General features: G+C 41.2%; 1 protein-coding gene across 3 annotated transcripts in view; it reads left to right on the top strand.

Moving 5' to 3' along the window:
* The window catches only part of CAV1 (caveolin 1), a 29793-nt gene extending 3354 nt beyond the window's left edge, over nt 1-26439 (top strand). For all 3 annotated transcript variants that reach the window (XM_020789685.3, XM_078376730.1, XM_073000524.2), the window contains exon 3: nt 22315-26439. In XM_020789685.3, coding sequence (XP_020645344.1) covers nt 22315-22656 — 342 coding nt within the window. In that variant the 3' untranslated portion in view covers nt 22657-26439. The remainder of the gene's footprint in view (nt 1-22314) is intronic.
* Nucleotides 26440-26867: the final 428 nt, after the last annotated feature.

The raw sequence follows: 26867 nt of genomic DNA, 5'->3' as shown, positions 1-26867 counted from the left end.
AAACGTGTGGGTGGGTACAGATTGCCTCAACTGAAATAGCCTCCCTAAATATACATGGATGATGTTGCACATTTGTCTCTGTTGGGCGACTTGTAGGACACATGAAAGGCGTGCATCACATTGCAAGGAAAAGGTTATTTATTTTTGAGTGGAGCTTTTGTTTGAGGATATTTACTGGCTTTTTAGCCAAACTTGTTCAAGTTTTTGGACAACCCCCAGCTGGCACAGAGAGAGTCTGAGAGTTGTGTTCAAAGAAAATATTTTCCCCCTGAGTTCTGCTTTTTAGCATTGTGTTGGGCTCAGTAAACACTGATATGGAAAAAGTAGGTTTGCATTTGCAATTGAACAGCAGCACTATCTTTCAAACTCCATTTGCCCATCCATAAAATAGGAACAGCGTAAGATTTGTGCAGCCTCACAGTTGTTTTCAACTGCAGTCTAGATATAAAACTTCTTAAGGGGAATTTACTTCCACATCATTGCACAAAAATTGCACCCTTTGGTCCACAAAAGATGATGCTGTAATATGTTTGTTTTCAAGGCGCCACAAAACTCTTTGTTTTTACAATGGAATCCTGATCACACTTAATTAGAAAGTGGGATCCATTAGACATTGTGAGACTTACTTTAGCGTATAAAATAGTTAAGACTGGACAGCTAAGCATGAAGAATGAGACAGTGGATGTTAAACTGGCCCTTAACTGTACCAAGCTAGTAATGTAAGAACTGCATTCTGCATGCACGCACAGCCAGAATGCTACGTGGTAATGTACTGTTCCCAAATAAAATCTTTGCAGGTTGTCTGACTAAGTAGGGAAAAAATGCATTTGTGTATTTTTTCATTACGTATAAAGCTGCCCATAAAAGCCTGGCTCCAGAAGGCAAGGCCAGAAGACTTTTACAAAGTAAAAAGAAACCCAAGGCCATAGATCTGGTCTACTCTAGTAAATAGAAGGAGTGAGGTAGGAGCCTCAGGAGGTGGAGAAGGCAGGAAGAAAGTGTTGGTGAACAGGTGTGTGCCATGTGGTATGTCTTGCCCTCCTTGAGCTGTCAGGTTTCCCTTAGCTGCAGGGAAGGGTTCTGTCAGCTGGCCTGTGTTGAAGAAACGTTTCTTGGCTGATACGTTAGATCAGTGGTCCCCAACCTTGGGCCTCCAGATGTTCTTGGACTTCAACTTACAGAAATCCTGGCCAGCAGAGATGGTGGTGAAGGCTTCTGGGAGTTGTAGTCCAAGAACATCTGGAGGCCCTAAGGTTGGGGACCACTGCGTTAGATGGCCACCATGTTGTCTTTCACCACAGGTAGTAAATGTCTACCACAGGTAGTAAATCATGCCCCAGTTGGACCATGATTTAGATGAAGAATTAAAAGGAAAAGTGTGGAAGTGCAGTTGTTTTATCAAGCTCTGACTGTTAAATACTACAGACCAATGCACTGAAAAACACAGTGTTTTGTTTTGTATGCAAGTACTTACAAATATCACAGGCGGCAGGGGCCACTTTAGAAACTCTGTTCTCCTTTCGGTTACATACAGAAGGGAAAACTAGTTATGAGGCAGCTGAAACAAATTGGGCAATTATGGCATTCCATATGCTGTTGGACTTCAAGTATGGGCATCTCTTACCGGGGCTGTGTTGGCAAGGCCTGATGGAAGTTATAATCTAACAGCATCTGAAGGGGTGCCAGAGCCCCTCTTCTTGCAAGTAAAAAAGCTGTCTTTGTTTCTTTGGAACACCATGGAGTTTGCTTTAGAATAAATATGAATAGGATTGTACTGTAAATCAGGGGTCCCCAAGCCCTGGTCCATGACCCGGCACCAGTCTGTGGCCTAGGCAGGACCGGGCCATGGACACAGATCTCCTCCCCCCCGCCCGCAAGCACCACCCACACATGCGCACGAGCGCACCACGCTCACCCATGAGTGTGCCATGCCCCTGCAAGTGCACCACGCCCCTCTGCAAGTGTGCTGCACCCCCACACACACACAGACTTTGCCTCCCCCAACCGGTCTGCAGTTGGGAAAAGTTTGGGGACCACTGCTCTAAATGATTCACACATATGCAATTAGTTATCTAAGATGTCCTTAGAATTCTTTGTCAGCTTCAGCTGAGTTGTGTAGTCAAAACTGTGTCACCAGTGCAAGGTGTTCAGAAATACAAAAGACATGTAGAGGTAGGTGGAATGAAAATGTGCAGTACTTGAAAAACTCCTGTGAAGATTAAGTGTGCTTGGTGGTCACCAGGTGCTGAATACTGGGTGTGGTGTTGGATGGAGGGGGAATGCAATGGACTATCTTAGCATGGCTGTTTAGCTGGACTCCTGGACAGAAACGCTAAGCAGTGCATCATTTTGTTCATCACTCCCACTGGACTTGAACAAGTTAAATCTGGAATTTGTTTTATGCCGTGCTGTTTGCTTGTTGCTTGCAAAAAGATAGCTTTAGTCATGGACCTGGAAGGACACAAGGAAGCTCTGCCTAAGCCATATGGAGGTAAAAACCAATAAACAAAGCCTGTGTCTTTTTTTCCATCTTTAAAAAAAAAGTATGCCAAAAGAAGGGGAGGAGAACTCATTAAGTGACTCGGCACAAAGGCCTTTCTGGATCTCTTGTAAATTTTGTAAATGTCAGACTTGGTCTATTCCAACAAATCTGGGAAAATGGAAACTACTTATGCAGGCCCATCTAGGTCAGGGGAAGCAAGGATGTTGTCCCCTCTTGATAGGGACACATCACATGGCAGATGTGATGGCTAGGGATGGTGGAATCCAAGCTTTCTTGGACCTCAGGAGCTAAGATTTATTGGATCCAGGCTTTCTGCAACTCACTCCTCTTAAAACAGTTGGACACTATGCTGTGCAGCTTGTTGCATGAAAGAAACTTGTGTATAAGTTTCCAATTGCTAGTGGAAGGATGATGGAGGACATTGGTCTATTCTTCTGGTATGACGGAAAGAAGTAGCCTCTTTCTGGAACTTAAGTGACCTTAGGGCAACATGTGGCCTCTGTGGCTGTGTTTGTGGCCTCCCAGATTCCCCCACCGAAAGAAGAACACAGTGCACTGACATCTATTGAAGCCTCTACTTGCTGCAGTTTAACTTTGATATAGGCTTCAAGGCTGTCCTCTGTTTAATACCAAAGCCTCCCCATTTTGCAAAGGTGGAAGTGAACATCCAGCCATTTCTGCTGTTCTTCCCCCAGGTTTTTAGGCAGACCAAACCTGGATAATCCTGAGACCCACCAGAGTTGACCATCCTCTACTGTAGGGCAGTGGTGAGCAACCACATTTGTGCTTGGTCATTTTGTTTCTCTGTAGTAGTTGATCAGGGCCATCCTAATGGGCCTTCCTGGGTGAAACACTGAGATCTCGCCTGGAAGCAGTGACCCTTAGAGGGGAAAGACTGTTCCAACAGGACTTTGCATCAGTCTGTGTTTGGCAGCACTCCTTGCTTTTGTTTTATTATTGAGCAGCTGGGAGGTAGCATAATTTTGTTTGTATGTCTGTTTTCTCAGGCACCATACACTTTTGTCTTGAAGTGTAACCGGACCCTGAATCTCTGGTTGAGTGTAGTCCAGTGCAAACTTGCATCCTAAAGTGTTTTTTTTTTCCTGAAGAAGTCACACAGCATATATTCCCTGAATATTTTAAGGAACAACCCAGGCAACGTTCATTTTCTCTCCTCATTCATCCTGGAATTATTGCTCAGAGGGCCCCCGATTAGTGGCCAGATATGTGTTACCACCGTCTTCTCTGTAGATCGGGCAACAGGACCGTAGCTGGAGTTTGGGTGCTCCCATTATACAAGTGAAACTCTAAGGCTTTGTGGCAGAGGTGTAGTTTGAAACTACCTTTGTAATCTGGGGATAGGCAGACTGCCTTCCCAATGGTTTTGGATGACAATTCCCATCATCCAGTGACATGGCTGTAGATGATGGAAGCTACATGCCAAGAACAGCTGGAGGGCCACATGATGCCAGTTCTTGCTATAATCCTATACAGAATTGTGTAAGCTGTATTGAACACAGAGGGAGTAACTTTTGAGTAAACATATGCAAAAATAGGCTATTACTACCGGTATGTGGCACTTTTTACCATTAAGTCAATTCAGACGTGACCTTTTTCAGGATTCTCCTGGTAAAGAATACTCAGAAGTGATTTACCACTCCTATTCTCTGGGGGCGCCCTGGGACCGGGCAGCTTGCCCAGAGGCACACAGGCTGGCTCTTCTTCTCCTCAGAGGCATAGTGGGGAATCGAACTCCCAACCTCTGGCTCCATAATGAGATACCTGAACCATTGAGCTATCCAGCCAGCTTGTCCACAGAATTATACTGCCTTGCAACAGATTATTAAAGTTAAGCATCATTGAACACAGTGCACAAATATTCAGCTTGCATCGATACTATTTTTTTTAATGATTTTTTTAAAAAATGTGTTAAGAAAATAGGGATGGGAAAAGGAGTGTTCAGAGGGTTAGGAGGAGAACATAGTTTCTTGCTCTTTCTTCAGAGACAGATGATGTTCCCAAAGCAACAAAACTTTCTAAGTGTTATTGAGTGTTCAGGGCTGGAAAAGTTCCCAATAGTTGTAAAAAAAAAACATTACTAAGCAGAGAAAGATGAATCCTACTGGGAATAGGGGACCAGTCATTAAGGGTGATGGGTGTGTGGGAAGAACATGTCTTAGAGAAAATATTTGTAGCTGGCCCTCAGGGAAAGGACTGAAGTTGTCACTGATACACCAGTGCCAAAGGAAAATGAGAATATTAGGAACAACTTCAAATGATAGACCCACTTAGAAACAAAGGGTTTCCCCCCTTCTTTCCACCCATATTGCTGTGTGGACTTTTAACAGAAAGTATTTCTCTTGAATTTTCAGTCAAATTTTTATTGATTGCTATGAGAACTAGAGAGAAAATGTTGAATCATCTTGAAAGAAGTATTCATATACAGTACTTCGTATAGGAGTTTTCTGTATGTTCTGTCTTTTTATAATCTTTCTGGTCTGCAACCGTAATAAAAAATGATGATGATGAATTTTCAATCTAACACTTAAAATCCTGTTGTTTTGCAGAATTTTTAAAAGGCAAATAGTATACATCCAAACTGCTGCCACAGAGATTAGGCAAGCAACTTTTCTTTGCTTTCTGAGCGGTCTGCACTTCGATTTTGGAGTGAGGCATTAGGTTCACATGTGTCATGGGGGGGAGAAATGTCACTTCACAAGATGATACTTGGAAGCAGGAGACTAGTACACTTTGGGCAACAGAAGCTTCTCCCCCGCGGCTCATGGGGATATACTTGGTTATGGTGCACCGCAGCACGGCTTGGTCTCCCTTAAGAATATTCAACTGCATTTACTGTTGCAAGTCTCACCGCTCCACCCACAACAGTATTGCTGGGCAGATTTTTGAGAATTCCTTTTTAGCACAGACTGGGGCCATGTGAGATAGGAATCCTGGAAACTCTGACTCATATTTCTGCACTGTAATTTGTATTGTGATCTGAGATGCCAATTTGTCCTCTTCTAGCAAGTTTACCAGGGCACTCAGATGACAGACTGGTAAGGCACTGTTTAGCAGACAAGGATCCTTATGTTACTGGGCAGGTAGCTTGGAGGCAGGGTATTGCCGTTCATATGAGAGCTCAGTGTTAGCTGAATTGAATATATCACCTCTTTGTTCTCTCTTACTTCTTTCTGTTTTCTGAGTTTTATAGTTTTGGTTTGAACAGGCCATAAGACTACAAGAAACTTTGACTGAATGAGCTTAAAGGTGATAAATAGCATAATTCTGTGCATACCTGTTACACAAAGGTTAAAGGAATGTATACAGGTTTGCAGCCTTAATTATATTAAACCATTCTTAACTTAAATGTTTCATTTTGTTAACATATGAAAATATGGCTGCAGTGTTGATCAGTTTGTCATTTGCCTTGGTAAGCCATTGGGTAGACAACTGAAAGGCAAATTGATTTCTTTGTGAACATTTGGCTGCTACTTTTACATTTTTAGTTGTTATCTCATAACAAGTGGAATCATTTGATTCTTCAGAGTGTCAGGAAGAACCCTCTTGATGGTGTCGCATGGCCCTGAGCATTGCTCTGAGGGCATTTGGAGTAGGGTATTTAGCATGGTAGCACTCACTGTGTGGAATATTCTCCACTTTGACATCAGAGATGTTCCCATCGTTCTTAATTTTAGGTGCATATTGAACTGCAAGTCTTCCCAGTGCAGTTTCAGCCGTATTGTCTAGTTTATATACATTATAAATGTTATATATTATTAATAATGTATTTAAAATACTTATATCCTGCCTTTCTCCTCAAAAGGACCCAAGGAAACTTGCAATGTTAAAAACAAACTATATGAAAACTAGACAAGGAGGGGGAGAAAAACAAGACTTGAAATGTTTTTGCCTGCTTGCAGAAGGAGAACAAAGAGGAGCAAGCCTGACTTCCTGTAGAAGGTAGTGCCATAACTTGGGAGCAATGACAAAGAAGGCCCTCTCTCATGTCCTCCTCAAATGTGATTATACAAAAATAGCATCTTTTGCCACACTCTGATGAAGCCTGCAAACTTCAAGAACCATCTTTCTGGATGGTTCTATTGACATTGCTTTTCATGAACCAATATTTTAGGCTTTGCTCTGGTCTAGCCTATGTTTTTCCTTATGCATTCAAGAATATTACCACAGTAACCCAACTGTTCTTGTACTTCAACTCCCAGAAACTCTGGTCAGCACAGCTAGTGGTGAAGGCTTCTGGGAGTTGCAGTCTGAGAACACCTGAGTTGCCCAAAGTTGGGAACCACTATCCTAAGAACAATCTGAGCCAAGTAAGCCTGCTTTTTAGACATTGAGTTGGTTTGTTGCAAGTGTGCCAGGCACTCATCTCTCAATATACGGACAAAAATGTTGTATACACTTAATAAACACAAGCCTAAATCTTCGAGCTTGGAAATAACACACAAAATCAACATATTAACATGAAATCCATTACTTTATTGTCTAAATAAAAATGTTTCTAAAATCTAACATTAGAAAAAGCAACATCTGAAAGGATGTTTCAGTCATTAGAAATTTTAATTTGGCCATGACTTTTTCTGAAGGCAGCTCCTAAGGGAAATCACGGTGTCCTCCCCACTCCAAGAGAAAAAGGCCTGTACTTTCCTTTTAAATTTATACACAGGTTTTCTAGGAACAGCTCTAGGTGGGATTAACAATTGAGTTGTTTTTATTCTCTTTACCAGTAATGGAGAATTATTGTCAGGTGTGACTGTCAGGTAGTTCATGGGAAAGGTGGATAGTTGCTGTCTTGCTTCACAGGATTTCCTTTACTCAACTTCTTAACAGATGTTGTAATTTAGGAGCTAATCTTGGGTTAGAAGTAATACATATCAAGAATGCAATGTCTGAACACAATGCAATGCATTGGAAGTTGGGCATATATCTCTGTAGAGGCCATTTACAGGTCCTTGATATAACGGCAGTGTCGCTGTAAGTGTCTGTTTCAAGAGATGGCAACTGGTAGACATTGGCTTTATCTCACGAGTCCTCAGACTAATTTCAGAGGGCCTCTCTAAATCAATCGTCCCCAGCCTTGGGCCTCCAGATGTTCTTGGACTGCAACTCCTAGAAGTCTTCACCACCACCTCTGCTGGCCAGGATTTCTGGGAGTTGAAGTCCAAGAACATCTGGAGGCCCAAGGTTGGGGACCACTGCTCTAAATGATCAGCTGGAGTTTCTGCAGAAGTTATCTGTTCCTTCCACGTCAGCCTGCAAAATGGGGTGGAAGAAGGAGGCTGAGAAGCGTACAGTAGAGAGATGCCAATAAGCTCACCTACTACTTTAACCTGGCATCAGCTACACTCAGCACTTTCACATGGTCCCAAACAGATTAGCTTCAAAAGAATGTGGTCTTGGATTTTTTTTTAAAAGTGTTTTCATCCTCAGTTTATATTCAATGTAAACTAATGATCCTTTAGCCAAATGGTTGGTCCCAGGTTTTGAATGCACTCTAGCAGTACAGCTACCCCTAATATTTCTGAGGAATCCATTTTTTTAATTTCCCTCCATATTGCATGCTTTAGGAAACTGAGAGATTTCAAATGGCAAACCCAGCTTTTCAGCCAAGGAGTTCCATGGCCAACATTAGTTATGTGCCACGCCCAGGTCCTAGTTTTGCTGCAACTGCTCAGCGATTTGGGCGGGGTGCTGATGTCAGCGGCACTGACATGCAGATAAGGGAGTTAGAGAAGCAGATGCTCCCAGCTTTCAGCATATGTTTTACTGTCAAAATGGCAATTCTAGTGACTAAGTATGAAAACTAGGGTTCGTGGTTTTTCTGTATTCATTCACACAAAACACAAAGTTGCAGCTAGCTTTAATTGCCATAATTTAAAAGAATATTTTTTAAAAAAGATACTAGAGGCCAAGTTTTTTAATGTGTCACATCCCTAGTTAATATTAGAATCACCTCATGCTGTTCTCCAGTTCTCTGCATGGCAGGCATTCGTTCAGGGCTCTGGCATTTCTTGTCGCTCACTCCATGCTACACAGTAGCAGGAAAGCAAAGCCAACAGTAGAAGACAAATGATTAGGCAAGGGATGAGGAATCTGCTGTGTAGGCAGTTCTTCAGAGGGCTTCAGTATTTGTTCTAAAAGGGGGGGGTCATAACTGGTGAAAATGAGGGGAGATGCTTCCCTGTTGTATTTTTTTGCTATGCAAAAACTGATTCATTTCAAGTATCCAACATGGCAGATGAATAAACTTGTCCTGTTCTTCTAACTTGATCTGCATAAGAAACTAAGAGAAGGTTAAGCCTCATACCAATATTTGTCAAAAAAGTTTTCTCTACTTGGCATCTCCACAGTGCATTCTGCCTGCATCCCTTTTAGGAGAACCTACAACACCTTCATTCTGTGGCCTCAGACCCGGGCCTATGACCTCCTCACATACGTGCTCTCAAAATAATGAAAGCACAAATTGCTTTAGAAATTGGTAGAACAAATATTTATTTCTTTTCCTTTTTTTAAACCCTTGTAGTTTAATAATTGTGTGCTGTCAAGTTGATTCTGACTTGTGGCATTTCATTCCAGGGTTTTCCAGGTAGAGGGTACTCCGAAGTGATTTTCCATTCCTTTCTTCTTGGGGTGCCCTGGGAGTGTGCAACTTGCCCAGTCACCACACATGACACGAACGGGCTTTGCTTGTAAGCCAGACAGAGAACAGAAGTGCTGGAAAACCTCTTCGTACGCAGAGGCCTCTACCGTAGGGGCAGCACATCCTTACATGTACAAAAAAAGTCTGCTAATGTTTGAGGAGTTTATGCACGCAAGTACTGTATATATTTCGGATTTGTGCCATAGCCTGTTTTTGCAATGCGTTCTTGCTCCTTTTACAAGCACAGCCTCTCCCTACACCCACTCATGGCCTTTCGGTGAATCAGTAAGTACAGCTACGGATGCAGCTAATGGCCTTTGCTTTTTGGTACCGTTAATGATGGCTAGGCACATTGTGCTTGCTTCCTAAAAGGGTGTAGCAGAGAGAAAGGGTCTGTTGTGTGTGTTCCTTTTGATAACTCCTACTCACAATTGCCATAACTTGCTAATTAACTTCTTTTTTTCTATTTGGGGTTTTGTTTTTCAACAGAAGCTGAAATCCTATGGATATTTATGTCCTAGTAAGTTCTATTTAAATCCATGGCATTGACTCCCAAGTAAAGCCAGGTTAGTTTAGGCTCAGATCACAACATTATGTTTTGTCAAATATACTTCAGTGATCAAAAACACTGAGCCATTCCACAAGTGCAGTTGGATGATTCAAATCATCTACTTAAGCAGCCCTTTCAGCATGCTGGAATTCAGCTCTCACCAGGATTAGACATATTCCAGATTCTTAGTTTGGAGATTAACAGGCTCTCACCCATCCAGTAGATGTCCTGGCATTCAAGAGGGTGGGATTGTTTACACATCCGTGCTGGTTTGGAATTTCACTTTCCGTTTTGTAGAAGAAAGAGTTCCTAAAGAAGAGTAAAATCAGACAGATATCCATGCTGGCAGAACATTTTCAGGCTGCCTAATAATGCCTGTCTTCAATAGTTTCCATAGCATTTTTAGGCTGCTGTCCCATGCAGACACTTATCTGGTAGGACTTCTTTCTGAGTAGATGTGCATAGAATTGCATTTGTAATCTTTATAGTGTAAAGAATGTTGTTGCTCTGGCAGTTTAGCAAAATGTTCAGCGGTGCTGGGTGTGGCAGCATGCACAAGTATGGCCTATTATGTATAAACTATTTGGAGGCTAAAACTGTGAGCTTCAGACTTGAAGGAGAATTCCTGCTGCATAGATCCCCACACCATCTGAAAATGTCTCAGAGCTTGAGGGATGCAACACAAAGGTCTGCAGCAGAGTCTGTGCTTATTGTAGTCATATGATTGATAGGGTAGAACCCCCAATTACACAAGTTTTGTGAGCATGTTCCACTGAATCTGCTTACAGCCTTCACTATGGACCTTTGCATGAAACGTGAAGGTCTGAGAGACATCAGGGTGAGGAATGGTGTGGGATAAATGCATCCGCACCATTTGTTGAAGCCTATGTATATGGATCTAAGCTTAATGCCTGAATACGGCTGTAGGTTGTTTGTATTGTAGTGCTGGGTTTATTGCTGAGGGTGTCTTCGCAGTTTTAATACAGTTGTAAAACATGGGTAGTGGTGGTTGCCCTATTATTCTGGTGTTAAATATAAAAGGTTCAAGATACAGTATTTGGTTGCCTGAGGCAAAAGACATTTCATGGTGCACAAGCTGAAAGGACTGGCAGTTCAATACTAGCAATGAAATAAAGTGGCAAAAATGTAAGGAATAACTCAATCTTTTTCACTTCTGATAGGAATGGATGTCCCCATACCTCAAGACATCCTCCCGACCCATCCCACCCCCAAAAAATCCACTGAGATATTTTTTGCACCTGCAGCACACCGAAAAGACCAATACCAAGACACAAGAAACAAAAAATTGTTTGTTAGGGGGAAAGCACAGGAAACAAGACAAATTATGCAAAGCAACCTGTATTCTTCATAAACACGAAATCTTGTGTATTGCACAGAACACAAGCTTTTTGTGTGCAAAAGATGAAAGACGCAAAAGTTGCCACGAAAACTACCCTCATAGTTTTCACCGAAATGTGCTAAAATGTAAACAAAACAAAGTGCACAAAAAAAACCTTGTTCAGAAAAGAACAAGAACATTTTTGAAATGTTTTGTTTTCAGTTGAGATAATGAAATAAGCAAAGACCTTGCATTGACATGATGTGGAAGCAGGATAGCAAAATATGACAATCCTTCCAAATAGTAGACTTGTTAATCGATGCAGAGGCCAAATCATTTCTGTGGTATGCTTATTTTACTCTAGTACACCCAAATCAAAAGATTACAGTTTTCTCTAGCTTGGTCTTTAAGAATTATTTTGCCAGGAATTAAACCGCAATTTGTGTGTGTTTTGATCAAAAGCTCATTCTGTTTATGCTTTGTTTTTCTCAGTATAATTGGACCCTTATGCTCTAGCCCTCCCCTTTAATGCCAGTGCCCATGAGTCATAACTCCATAGGAAAATGTTTGCTTGCTACAGTGACAGGGTAACTATGTGCACATCGTGTGCGTAAAAGGCAAAACAGCAATTCATTGTGGCCCACCCAGTACAGTCTGTAAAAATTGGATTGCTTGGGCCATGCAGCTACTCAGCATATGATATGCACCCTGTCTACCTCCAAGAAGGTAGAGTGCATGCCACCCTGCCATTAAGATACTAGGGCAACAATGCTGAAAGTAGGTATATACATCATTCCTACTTTATCATGGTGGCCAGTGCTAGCCTCAGTAGCACTGTCAGGATGATGGAGCTGTCTTATGATGCCAGCATTAGAACACCTGTAGCTACTCCTGGTGAAAGTAATATTGTCTCCCTTTTTTCTTGTGCAAATCTTTGCACCCAGAGATAGCCCACAATTCCTGAGGCAAAGACGGCACTTTCCTGTCTGGTGAATGGGCAGAAGCTGCCTGGACTGGCATTTGAATCTTACTCCACCTTTGGGAAGGGGATAGCATCTACCCCCACACCTAAAAACAGACAATCCGTTTAGAAGGTGGGGCAGTGTATCACAACTAGTTGTGACTTCCAATAGGGGAAAAACTAAAGTGTGTTTTGAGTTTAGGAGGAATTGGGGGGGGGGGGAGAACTGTCAGAGCTGTCTCACAGCATTTACCTCATTTGGACTAATGTTAGTGTTCTTGAATATGCAAGAAGGAATGAACCAAGCTTGGCAGATGGTGACAGAGGCAGCTTGAAAGGGATGATGAATAAGCTAACCCAATTAGCTTGAAGAAGCTGGAAGTACTCTGCTGCTTCCTATGATAGGACATGTGCTTGAAACATGGCCGTGAGCTCACAATGGAAGTTTAAACATTTGCAGGCAGACCAGAGTGAAAGAGTTCTCCCTGTCTTCTCTTTGTGCAACATGAGCAGTTGAATATGTGGAGTGAAAGACAGAACTAAGCCTGCTTCTCCTCATCGGCATGCATTTGACAGATCATAACCATCTTCTCCAATTCCCTTTTACAGGGTGGAGCACGAGACAGAGGATCATGCCTATTGGCTTGGTCTTAGCCTTCCCATCTCTACATGCTCCACTAGTGTATAGTGGAACAAGGGGATGAAGGTTGTTTATATAAAGCTCGCTGTCTATAGGATCTTCCATTCAGCCATCAAAAGCCCTGAAAAATTCGGTTTTGATTGCATGAACGAATCTATCAACATGCACAACTATTCTTTAATTCAAGCTCCCCTTTCACTCTTTGTCTCAATGAATGGGATTTAACTTGTGAAGGAGTCTTGTAAAGAAAAAACGTGTATGCACTATGGACATGTGGGCTCTGTACATGCAGTCTGGAATCATGAAAAAAGAGGTCCATATTATCTTCATGCATCAGTGTGGACAGTTTGTATGTAAATATAATCTGTTCATGGGTGGGGTGGAACAAGATCCATGGGCATGACCTTAAATGCCTATTGTTGTTGTTGTTTAGTCGTTTAGTTGTGTCCGACTCTTTGTGACCCCATGGACCAGAGCACACCAGGCCCTCCTGTCTTCCACTGCCTCCCGGAGTTTGGTCAAATTCATGTTGGTAGCTTCGATGACATTGTCCAACCATCTCGTCCTCTGTCGTCCCCTTCTCCTCTTGCCCTCACACTTTCCCAACATCAGGGTCTTTTCCAGGGAGATCCAAATACCTGTACCCATCCACAATTAATTGACCACTTCACTAGCTGTGCTTCTTCCTTTCCATTTCACAGATGCTGAATGGGTTAGAACAAGCACTGTGTAGAGTATAAAAACCAGAACTTGGGAAAGCTTCTGGTTTCGAAATACAACTTCCAGAATTCCCTAGCTTGGAAAACATTGGGTGTTGCCATCATCACCATCATCACAGTTTTTCTGAGCTCTGGAACATATATGAACTGATGGAAGCACATGTCAGATCCAGAGGAATTTTCTCCTGGATTTTACCTGTGCATATTTAAAGCAAAAACTCACCTTCAAGTACTTTGCCTTGTTGCAGAAGCAATGGTTTGCATACTAACCAGAATGTCTCTAGAGATTTATGCCAAGCAATGCCATCACTTCTGCTTTACAGTCCTTTTTTCTTAATAGCTTCCCTCTCTGGATCTCACTTGAGAGAAGGCCAGATTCATCCAGGATGTTAAGTTCATGGGTTTGAGAGGAATTACATGAGGGATGAGTGCAGTCCCCACAGTGTTGTTTATGTCTGGCACATTTGCTAAGTTACCAACAAAGTGGTGACTGATAAGCTCAGCTCCTCAAATAGGAAAGGGGAAGAATTCCATCACAGCTAGAGGTGAAAGTATAGCATTCTTTAGCTTGCCTGCTCTTTCCTAAATACGTACATGGACTAGGATTTTTCAAGGTTGGGAGTTTGATTCCCCACTGTGCCTGCTAGGAGAAGAGCCAGCCTGTGTGACCCTAGAAAAGCTGTAAAGTCAGTATTCTGTACTTGGAAAACCCTGAAAAGTCAGAATTGACTTGACACCACATGATGATTATTATTAAGGGAGTTGAAGATCCAGGCACCCTTTCAGGAAGGGAGCATAAAAGTCTATGATGAAAAGTACAAATTGGTGGCAGCATCTTGTAAGTCAGATGATGCATCCCTTCCTTTGATTGAAAGAAGATCTTTATCTGCAAAAGAAATCAAGTGAAAGAGCTCTTTGACTTTGCTCCTTCTAAATTAAGCAGTACAGTTGTAGCGTGCAGAATTAACTATTTAACTAAATGCTCACATCGGAAACTTTTGTAGTCCTATTATCAGAAAATAAGGTCATGTTCTAATGGAATCTGTGCTTATTTCTGACTCAGCCCTGACCACCACGAAAGCAAAAGAGTCTGTTGTGTCCACAGTGGCAGACTAAAAATGGGATTAAGAGGACTGGGGAAACATTGATACAGTACATGTTTTACTGATATATTTGTGCAGTAAATGCCTCAAGACTGATCGGTTTGCTTTAGTTGGGATGGGCAATCTGTGGTCCTCCTGATGTTAGGTTATACTCTCTGTCAGCTCTAGCTAGCTCAGTCAGGGCTGCGGAATGATACGGTTGCAGTCTATAAACATCTGGGTGGCCACCCATTGCCTCCCATGCTTTAATGCTATAATTATAATTTGACCAGGGTAAGATAAACACAGTCCAAGAGGAAGATAAAACATAGAAGGGGGAGTTGGATCATGGACACATGGCATATCACTCCTACCACCAAGATGGTTTACTAGATTATTGGAACAAAACTCTGTGTCAGGAGCCACCAAAGCTTGTGCACTGAGCTACTAGAACTGCAGTTGGAACTCTCTTCCTGTTAGCAGTGAATCTGTACAATCTCCAATAGATGCCCTCACTCAGATTAACTGTTGAGCACTTCTCAACAGGAATGGCTGAAGAAGGCTTCCGGTCTGAGCCCAAGCAAGTCTTCCAGGTTCTGGTGTGTTTTGGGGTGTTTCTAAGTTCTGACCACTCCCTCGACTATCATCCCATGATATGGTTGCTGGCTTCTGTCCTTAGCTTGGAAAAGTTACTTTTGGGGCTACAATTCCCAGCATCCTCCAGCCAGTTTAGAGATGTCAGCTGTGCCGGCTGATAGATGCTGGAAGCTGGAAGCCCCCAAAGGTTACACTTTCAAAGCCTGTGACTCAGCTATGTCCACTTCAGATCCAGTTAAAAACATAATGTAATCCAAACAGTCTCCTGCCTCCCTCAGTCTGACAGTGAACTCTGGGTGGTTAGCACTGGTGGATCCATTGTTCAAGAACAGTCAAAGCAACTGGATTCTGTCCAGAGCATGATGAAATACAATTTGCAATGAGGAAAAAACAAACTGAATAAATACAGGGCGTGAGAAGTTTTATATAAGGATTTGCAATGCCCCATGAAAATCGTTTCTCTAAAGTGCCTGGATCATGTAGTTGCTAGAACACCTGGACCCACCAGATCTCTGGCTGCATTGCCACTGTAGAGTAGACCTGTGGCCTTTTCAGTCCCAAATCATTCCCACATGCTTTTCCTACACTTTTATCTCTTCCAGCTCTGTGTGTGCAGAGTGTCCGTGATTTTCTCTTCCGCTGCAATGTTTCTTTGATAAGTTGGAGTGAATATCCGGAAGTCTGTCAGTTACACATATATTCCAAAGGAAGTGGAAAAGTGCTGTTGAGAAAACCTCTTGGTAGTCCTATTACTTTCTCTGTGGTTTTTGGCAACTTATTGCAAATTGTTTTTCTAACGAATGTTAATTTACTGAATTTTCCAAACAATTGTTAATCACCACATCATTACTTTATAGTCACAAAGCCTAAGGATTAAAGCTGCTGTCCCCTTGTTTTAGCTTAATATAAATGCCACATTAAGCCAGTTACCTGGGAGTATTCCAGGTTTGATTGTGTGTACACACACACACACACACACACACACACACACACACACTTCCCCCAAACAAGACTTCTATGACTCATAATTATGGCCCTTTTATGAGCAACACATATTTGCTCCAAGTGAATTGTTTCAAAAGGAAACTGAGCTCTCTGGGAACACAAGTGTGATAAAATCTTGCTCTATTGTGATACTTTTATCTGTTTTCAGGCTGTATGGTTTGGTTCATTCAGCATACAAGGACACATTATGCACCCTTGAACTTGGCCCAGGTTTTTTCGGATTGAGAAAAACAGCATCTCTGCCCTGATTGTCCTTATTAATAATGAGTGTGGGTACAAACATATAGCTGAAGGCTTTAGTTTGTGAACAGTAAAATTAATGGGTTTTTGATCAAACATCAAAGAGTGCTTAATGTAGTGTTAGTCAGCACTGCTGCCTAAAATGCAGAGCTCAATAATGATCTTGCAGTGACTAAATGTGATTAGTGTACTTCCCACATTCTGTATTGATTTATTTTAAACTTCATATGGAATACCTAAGCAGGGCTGTAGACAAAGAAACATATCTGGGATGGGAGAGAGGCACATTTGTGATTATATTCCTTAATGCCAAACAAGGTTCCCGCTGACCTGGGTGCGAGTGCACATGACTTCACTTCCCTCTGCGCAGCTCTCGTTCTTTTCTGCACAGTGATTGCGTTAGGTTCTGGTCACAATGGAACCCTGTGCGCAGGTGGGTGGAGTCATGCGCACGCAGGGGCGAAGCCGAGAGAGAGAGAGAGCATTTGTCCATCCGTATATAATCAATATCAAATGATATTTATGCAGTGTTTGATGGATACATTCCTGGAACATTGTAGCCTTATTAAGTAATTAGCAAAACTAGGCAGAGTTATACATGATCAGGTGTAAGACAATGCCAAGCAGGTCCATGTGTGTATGTAAGCCCCTCTTTTCAGGCATCCCTGTGTAAAATACAAGCAGACCTTTGTACATACAGCTGAATGCGTAGAGAGTTCCATGCTATTGAGAACCCTGATAACAAGCACTTCTGGTTGCTTGGATGCCTCCAGATGTACAGCTATATGTGCAAAGCTTTCCTTCCAGACAATGCTCACATTCATGTCTGAGAGAAGGGTTTGTTGATGCACATGGAGTTCTTCAGCACAGCCTTGGCTCTGATTATATGCCTTGATACAACCACAAAAAGGTTTATATATCAAAGGAAATCTGCTTCACTCTCCTTTTCTGAGGAAAGTTGATGGACCAAGAGGTTACCATACAGTTGTCCCAATCAATTGAGAAGCCATTGGCCCATGAAAGGATGCTTGAGGATGCATCTCCGTGGCTGTACGGGGAACTGCATGCAATCCCAAATTCCACTGATGAGCAGTTGCAGAAGCAGAATTGGAAGCTGGATTCAATCTCCCTGCATCATTCCTGTCTTTCTGCCAAACAGGCTGGGATGTTCTTGTTTCTCAAAAAGAACCACAGGTCTGTCTCCATGGCATGTTTGTACACAGGACACAAAGGACGAAAGCCTGTAGAACAACTGCCCCTAAGTGTTGTTCATGTGGCGTTCCAGTTTTCTTAGCAATTTGGAACACAACACTTAGTTGAGATAGCTTAAATTCTGTATAACCAAATACTTAATTCAAATGGGTCTCTGCTAGAGCTGTTGACACACCCACTCATCATGAAGAGATGGCTGCCAACCTATGGAATGGAACTCTTGTGACAACCCTCCCTGTTCTGACTTAGACCAGTAGCACCCCCTACAGCGTCCATAAGCTCAAACTACTCTGGATACCTGAATAGGCAGTGAAGGGGGGGTGTCCCTCCAGTATGCATCCAAAACATAATCTGTTTGTTATGATGGTCTGCTCAGTTTAAATTAACTGGATTTTTTTACATATAGAGTCACTCTCCCCTTTCTGAGAGTATTGAACTTGACAGAGGGGGAAAGGCTTTGTAGACACAAAGAAACCACATTTCAGAGATCCTTTTTCTAAGATATTGTCCCACAGTTATCAAATGTCCATTTTCATATTCATACCATGTGTTCAGAAGCCTTATATAATAAGTGTGGACCTCAGTATTCACGTGAGGAATGGCTTGATTGAAAATGCCCATATTACAATTGCTCTGTGTGTCAGAAACATAAAGAAGGCTGTCTTTCCGGCTTTCTCTATAGTGTGGTACATTTTAATGCCATGGCGTGATTTTCTTATGGAATACCTTTCTCATTTGAAAAGTGAAGTGGTGCAGGTTATGACACTGAGGCCAGCGCTCTATTGCTGCTCCCAAACAAAAGTAAAATGGAAGCAATTGCTGAGTGGTGAGTAAATGTTTGTGTAAATCCCATTGAATCCATGGGTCTGCTTTAGTTGAAGTGAGCACTAAGATACTGGCCTGAATGTTTAAAAGTGGTAAAAAAAATAAATGTCTTATGGTTGTGATATTGAAAGCACCCACTAAAAAGGAGTCATTTGAAAATCAAGGACCTATCTTGGATCCTCCTGAGGAGCAAGTTGGGGTAAAAAAATTTTTTTTCATAAGAGTAATACAGAGATTTATTTTATAAGATAACAGGACTGAAATATTTACAGTGAATGAAACACATATGGTAAATCCAATATAATAGCAACAGTTACATAAATAATGTAGCCATTTTCCACAAGGTATGTGTGTTAGTCTTCTTCAACATACTGTAGTTCAGTGTCCTTAGGAGGCAGGAGATACATTATGTGGGAGGAAAAAGTTTCTTCTTCTCGACTACGTAACACAAATGTTTTTAAGGTTTGTTCCTTCATCACATTAGGAAGATTTTAGTCCTGTGTCTTATACGGAGAAGATGTCTAACAGGCTGCAGTCCTAAAGACACCTGCTGAGCGGTGCAGGGTTGAATGGTGAATCTTGCAGAGTGAATACTATTGAAGTTATTAGAGCACTGAGTACAGGCAACGTGGTCAGCTGTTCTTTCTCAGACTGTTTAGCATTGACATAATTATGCCTATAATGGTTTTAGAAAGCATCAGTTCCCACCCTAACTCTGGTGTTATGTATGTCAAGTGTTAGGTGTCTGGGTTTCACAGTGTTGGGGCTGCAGTGGATACAGAGAAACATACAGAGGCAGAGAGAAAGAAAAAGAAAATGTGATTGAGATGCTCTTTTATTATTATTATTATTATTATTATTATTATTATTATTATTATTATTATTATTATTATTATTATTATTATTATTATTATCATCATCATCATCATCATCATCATCATCATCATCATCATCATCATCATTACAGTTCTGTCCTTTAAGCATAACTTAAAGAAAATTGGGTGTTTTCATAACTTCCAGTGCTTATAAGAAAAGCTTACTTCATTTGCACACTTAAACACATTTACATGAGAGTAAATCTCATTGAAATCGGGTGCCTTGGTTCTGATGAGCCAGTGTTTTAGATTCTACTGCATAGTTAATTGTTGAGAAAATCCAACTCTTTCATAAAAGAGACCCAACAGGGAAACTAGCTTTAAGATTCCCTTTGGGCAGCATGAACCAAAGCCACAGTAGAAGTGATGTAGTCACAGTGAATAGTAGGAAATAAAGAACTACAACTGTAATGAGGAAAGGAAGCCAGTATTGTTTAGAACTGTTGGCTGCAACAAAACACTTTTACAGAGCTTGTTGGCCTTGATCAGAGCAGGTATCTGGCTGTATCTGTACTTGACCCTTTCTCAATCTAGTTTCTAATAGAGGGCTGGGAAATCTGTTGGCAAGAACACCAAAGCTACCAAGCACATCACAATTTTCTGGAGAGTAAATCAGAGCAGGACTGCAAGGACCCACCTCCCATTCTTAGCCAGGAAGCTCACTGTGTGAGCTTAGACCAGCCTCTCTCTCTCTCATCTTTCAACCTACCTCACAGGATTTCTTGGAGAATAAAAAGAGAGAAAGATATGTGCATGCAGCTTTGTGCTACCTAGAGGAAGAAAAGAACAAAATGTTGTAAGTAATACTACCTTTAACAAGTTATAAGTATCTAACAGGAATATAGTTATAGAGCAGTTATCACAGAATTTGCCTACTTACGCCATGGCACATCATCTCTTCAGACTGATGTTGTCCTCTTGAGAAGCCTTTAACTTGTACTTCAAGATTTGCTGCCCCAAAGGCTTTCAGGGACATTGAGTCACATCAGATAAGCAGTGGCAAGCTATGTGTATCTGTGTCTCTGTCTGTCTGTCTGTCTCTGTGTGTGTGTGTGAACAAAATATAGTATTTCCTGTTTCTGTGCCTGAGAAAAATAGATGCCAATACTCCTTTTAACTGCTTTTATGAGCTTTGTGTTATCCTCCCTTTTCCAACTTGTGTTTGGATGACATAGAGAACATAAGCGAGCCATCGCTTGCAGCTTACCACCACATATCCAAAATGTGTCATAACCCCCTGAAGACATTGAACTTTAATATGTATTGTGGATTTGGAGGAAGTTCCATCCACCTTTCATTAAGAAAGTCATTATATAATGACATCATGGTCTGTTCTATGACAGGAGGTGAAGTGGGGAGTCCTGGACTAACAGCCATGTCCCTTTAGATAATTTATGCTATCATCATGATGGCATGAAACACTGGGCGGGTTATCCCAAGAGCCTTCATGTGTTACTAGATAAAGCTTTTTACAGGATCTCATCCCAGTACTAAACCATTATGACCAAAATTCACTGCGGTCCATTTTATGGACCTGAAATTATTCTTAGTCTACAATTGCCTTTCATAGCTCCCCAGCCCGATATATGTAGCGGCCAGTACATCAATGGCACACAGTAGCAGCCACCTAGAAGAAACTGCAGTTTTCTATAGCAGAGATGACAAGCTATTTCTTCTTCACACCCTCTTTTTTCATATCACACACATAACTACCTAACAAGCACAACAGTATCTCCCTTTACAAGATTTATCCATACTGGTAGAAGTCTTCCAGTTTATACAAAGCTAGCTTGTTGGAAATAGTGCACACAAGAAACAGTACCTTGGTTTGATTCTCATGTGTGCAGCCCATGTAGTTGTTGCAAAACTAATAGGTTTAGTCCTTTCACATTGAATCTGTGTGACATGATTCACACAATGTAAAGACATGCAATGAAGCTTTCTTGTGAAGGAGGCAAGTGTGCTAGAACATCCTTCTCTTTAGATTCACCCAAGGCAGCAGGACCTTCTCCAGCAAGATCCTTCTCCAGCAAGCCTCCGGGAGCTATCTTGACCAATGCATTCTGCTTAGATCAACCTGACAAAACAAAACTTGGAATTTAAAGTTGTTGAACCACCACTGGTGTGTGTGTGAATGTTCAGTACACCTTGACTTTTCTTCAGCCACCTCCAAATGACTTGACAGGAATCCAAATGAGTTTTGTCTCACGAATGTCTTGGTGCACACCTCCTAATAGAAAATTGACACAATGTGTGACAAGACAGTAATGTTAATTTCAATACCTTGACATACGCTGGCTATGAACAGGGCTGTCCCTACCATTAGGCAGAGTGAGGTGGCTGCCTCTGGAAGTGTTGTAATGTGGTAGCAAATGGTTAGTTAATTAATTTTTGTTGCTATATTTTGACTGTAAGAGAGAGATGTACTTTGGGGGATGGGGTTTGCTTCATGTGTCCAAATGACGTGGCTAGCTTTTGATTTGGGTAAGTTGTGGGAGTGGCTTGATTTGTTCCTCTTTCTCATACAGCAGAATGTCTAGGATTGGTCCTGGCTATGAATCAAGAATCTTAAAATAAAAAGGCAAAGTCAGAAAATATAATATGGTGATTGTAATATGGAATATTTCATACAGATTTCAGAAATTGCTTGACTTAGTGCTTGTTTGTGTTCAGAAACACAACAGCTGAGAATGTGGTCAACCTTTCTGCAGTTCCCCTTACCTCTGCTTGGATGTGCAAGATGATGGAAGGCCCTCGTAGATCCCTATATCCAGAAGAATTCGAATATTGGTTTTCATACAAGCACTGCGTTCGTTAGCACTTGGAAAAGTTGCTTTTTAGATGACATCTCCCAGGCACATACACTCCTGCCACCATGACCATTGGGAGTTGTAGCCATGCACCCGAATTCTGAGAGTTGTGATCCCAAATACTATCTTTTCCAAATTCTCCTCTGGGGACCAGGTAGTGGGGTCTTCAACTTGTGAAGTGAAGTTAACATTGTGTAGATTCATAGTTCTTGCTATATTTCCATGTTGTAGTATGAAAATGTGCATGATCAGCCATTTTGGTTCTCTTACTGACCTTTTTTTTGTCACATTTTGACTGCAGATTGAATTTGTAGATGTGATTGCCGAACCGGAGGGGACCCACAGCTTTGACGGAGTCTGGAAAGCTAGCTTCACCACTTTCACTGTGACAAAATACTGGTTTTATCGCTTATTGACCACAATCTTCGGCATTCCAATGGCTCTCATCTGGGGCATTTTCTTTGCCATTTTGTCGTTCTTCCATATCTGGGCAGTGGTGCCCTGCATCAAGAGCTACTTGATTGAGATCCAGTGCATTGGCCGTGTTTATTCTATTGGCATCCACACCCTCTGCGACCCAATTTACGAGGCCGTTGCCAAAATGTTCAGCTCCATCAAAGCAACAGTGCGGAAAGAAGTGTAAATGACGTTTCAGAGAACCTGAAGAATGGGTCTCCTCCACCCTTTGTGTCACTATTTGGAGTGCCAGTCTCAAGGCTGTCAATGGTTACCAACATACAATAATACCAGATAATGAAATGATCAACCTGAACGCAGCAAAAGAAATTGCTGACTCAATTTTTCTTTATCCCTCCTCAATTTATGTTACTCTTTTCAGGAGAGAGGTCAATTTGCATTTTTAAAAGTTTCTTTTTTTAATGGCTGCTCTCCAAATTCCTATCTGCGTATTGATTTGCTGACCTTTTGACAAACCAGCTTATGTTCTGCTTACCTCTTCTGTTTGTTTGTTGCACGTTAAATTCATGACGATATAATAAAGAACTGCAAAAATGCTTTCCAGCACTACTGTAATACAATACTGCTCTTCATTTTACTGTGAGCAATTTTTTTTAAAAAAGGCCTAAAGCTGTTGCAGCATAATGGACATGACAAGCTGGCAGATTTTAAAAGAATGTTCTTTTTTCAGATGTATTGTCTGTCAACTGTAGCTCTTTACTGTAGTGGACCATATCTAACTGCTGCGCAGAGGGAGATCTAAGTAAATAACTAATATATATGTTCAACAAAGAGAAAGAGAGAGACAGAGAGAGAAATCAAGTGCCTTTAGAAAGATAAAGCCTTCAACTTGGACATCCACAGAAAGCTGTCCTGTGTTGTTGACCCTCTGGAGAGATTATTTGCAGATCTTTATCATATGTTACTAAAAGAATGCCTTAATGCTTTTTAAAGAAATACTGAATTATTCATCTATATCTCAGTGTCATGAACTTCTGATCAGCTGGCTCTCGCCTGTGATTCTCCACATCTCCCACTTGAGATTCCCTAAATGGATACACAGTTCCAATGCGCACCACTGAATGACGACTCCTGCAAATTTTGATGTTCAGGATCAAAACTGAAGTCAGAAATGTATTGTGAATTTATTTTCTTGATTTTTGAGTCCAAGTGTAAAAGCACTTCCATCAGCAAAACTCATATGGCAGGGTTCATACTGGATAATGATTTGCCCCTTAGCAAATATTAGTCTTTTTTTAAAAAGTAACTTGTTCATAAACAGATGTTTCAAAGAAAATAAGCAAATATTAGTCTCCCTGTGAAGGGACTTTACAGACTTTTCAAAATGGGTGTTTTGGTTTCTCCAACTAGTGTGGCGCGATGCTAAGCTATGAACTGGGTTTCTACAATTGGTTTGATGTGGCTGTTTTCTGTGAGGGGCCAGCTTCACAATCCCTTGTCCGTCAAGGCCAGCATGTTGCTAGCACACCCACGCTTTGCTTACTTCATGCTAATATGCTACAAGTGTGGCTTCAGCAACACTATATTGTAATTGTCTCACCACCAAGTCCCCGCCTAAGCTGTACACATGAATCAGAAAGTCTTTATAGAAGTCATTTGTGCAAAGCTGACAGAAAAAAAATTGCAGAAATAAAGCATTTGCAATGTAATGTCATGCTGTGACCTGCTTGGAGGCTTTAGACTCACTATAATGTAGCTGCAGTGAGATAATATGTCTGTTGGTTTTGCATGAATTGGTTGCTTTTTCCATAGTTGTGAGGTTAAGCTAACTGAGATAAGTCCTTCTGAACTGAAACTGAGGAATTTCAAGGCTGGTTGAGGTTCAGTCAGCACCACACACAAAAAAGGCCCTCATGTTGCCCATCCCTGCCATAGTGCTGTTCATTGAGACCAATACCAGACCAAAGTATTTGGCTTCCTTAAGTGGAGCCCAAATTGCACCTTTCTTCCTCACCAGCTTTGTCAGTAATAATGCTTTAGAAAATATTCCCGCCTACATCTGTTACCCACTCCCTTCATCCACAGTGTCCTCTGTGTTAGCTTGTCTCATCCTGCCACATGGCAAGGCTGGTTCTCCATGGGACAGGTCCTTAATAAGCATGCCTGAGAGGGTGATATTACTCCACTATCAAAACTACCCAGCTAGTGACTTAGAAGTAACTTGTATTTGCAGTACCAGGACTTACTACAGACACATCTGGGTTTGTTTCCTGAAATTAGTTTTCCCACCATTTCTACAAGGTGGTTCTGTAAACTGCCACAGGAAAGGAGATCACAATGGCCTGGGTGACAGTTAATTACATCAAGCTCTCAGGTACCATACCCTGCAGGAAGGTAACAACCCACTGGTTTCAATAGCTTGCTTAACAATAATTTTATGGCACAATAAACACTCAGTTGTTGTAGCAGATGTTGACTTCTTTCCACAAGGTAGTGCTTCTTACTAGAGGGTGGTGGATCACATTTTTATTGGCCTATGACCCTAATAAATATGTTTATTCATTTAGATTTTCTTAAAACTCAAGCAGTCATCTTTTATTGTTGGAGAAATGCAGTTCTTCGTCCAACAAGTACATTTACTTTTGTATTTGGAGTCTAGTATGGGTCACGGCTCCCATTTTGTAAACAATAGGAAGGGCACTCTCCCATTTATATACTTGCCTTTTTAAAAGTTTTGTTTTAATTCTAAGGATATTCCCTCTCTTTAAAAACTATTAAGAGTTTTTATTTAAACAAGAGACACAGAGCAGCTCTTTAACATAAAAATAATAAACCCTCACACAAGGACCACCCATTCTAACGGTGCCTTATTATTACATTAAAATTGCCTCCCTTCTTCTATTATTTCTGATAGCTGAGTGGTAGAACACATGCTCTCCATGCCAACGTTTCCAGGTTCTGTTCCTGACATCTCTGGGTGGAAGTGGGAAAGCCTCTTGTGTGCAACCCTAGTGATTCACTGCCAGAGCCATTGTGCTGCGGGTACTGGGTGGGAGAGACAGCCTGAATCAGCATAAACAGGGTTCTCATGTACCTGACGTGTACCCTACCAACAGCATGTCTAGTCTCCTCCTGCTCTCTGGTTTTATATAGTGAGGGCCTTCTTAATCTGGGAAATGGACTTCTTTTGACCACCGTTCCCAGCCAGCATGGGTCCCATCAGCTTGCTCTTAAAAATACTTAATAAAATTAAAAATATATATATTCCATTTGGATTGAGACAGATTTAGGAGATGTGATTAAATACTGTATGCCAAGCCAACTTGACCTTGGTGGCTAGGATACTTTGTCACAGTCCATAACAATGTGCTTCCATGAAGTTCCACCCATTTTATTCAACAAAATCTGTACTCGGTTACCATAGAAACAGAAACTTTGTCAAGTTTACAAGGTAAATAAAATACGGTGATGCCCACACATTCTGTTTTGCTCAGTGGGAAAATCACTACTGAAGCCAATGACAAAATTCCATTCACTTTGAGTCCTTCTAAATAGGCCTCAAGGGTAAAAAGACCTACTAAGATTGGAGAATTTTTGAGGGTGTTTTCTTTTAATTGTGGCACATACATTAATATCCTAGTCACTAGATATTTTCTCTCTTTTTGCATTTAAAAACAAACACTGGTCTGGCTATATAGTTTTATGTTTTTACTATGTACATAAGAGTGTACTATTAGATATATATTTTGAAATATTGCAACACACATCTTCGGTGAGAATGTATACAAGAGATATTTTATCTTTATGTAAGGAAAATCACTTTGAAATCTATTTCATAAAGTTTGTATTCAAAAAGAGTTCCCAAATGCAAATGAGTTTCTGATTCAGGCTATTTACATAGCTATTATATGCTTACAAGTTATAAGAACTGACACTTTTTAAAAATTCTGCATGTTCTACAATCCAAGCTACAATCTGCACAATAAAATTCTAATTGTTTTAATAGAAACTCTTGCCTGAATAATTCTTTTCTTAAAAGATCTGGTTGCGGACGTTTAACAGCTCATCTGTACTAAGGGAATGACAGGCCAAGCCATTGAAGCATTCATACTGCGGTCTTATATTAAAAAAAATTCTACTGCTAACAGTGCATCAGTGCATCCTGAGACGTTTGATGCTAAATTTGTTTTTACTCTAATACTCAAATATGTTACAAATAACCTGGTGTTGTGTCAGTTAGAGACACCAAGCAGGCAGACTTCTATGTTTGCTGAAGAAATGATGAATCCCCTGCTTCAGTTCTAAAGACCAATAAAAAATATATTAATTTGCAAACCGCAGGAGGTAAGAGAAGCTCTTGCTGTGCTATTCAGCCCTTAAGCATATTCATCTTTCAGTGAGGCTACCTGAAACAGCTTCTGTCCTAAGTCACTTTTG

The sequence above is a fragment of the Pogona vitticeps genome, chromosome 5, assembly GCF_051106095.1.
Source record: "Pogona vitticeps strain Pit_001003342236 chromosome 5, PviZW2.1, whole genome shotgun sequence".
Lineage (NCBI taxonomy): Eukaryota > Metazoa > Chordata > Lepidosauria > Squamata > Agamidae > Pogona > Pogona vitticeps.
The sequence above is the reverse complement of the archived record's forward strand: the minus strand, read 5'-3'. Positions and strand labels throughout refer to the sequence as shown.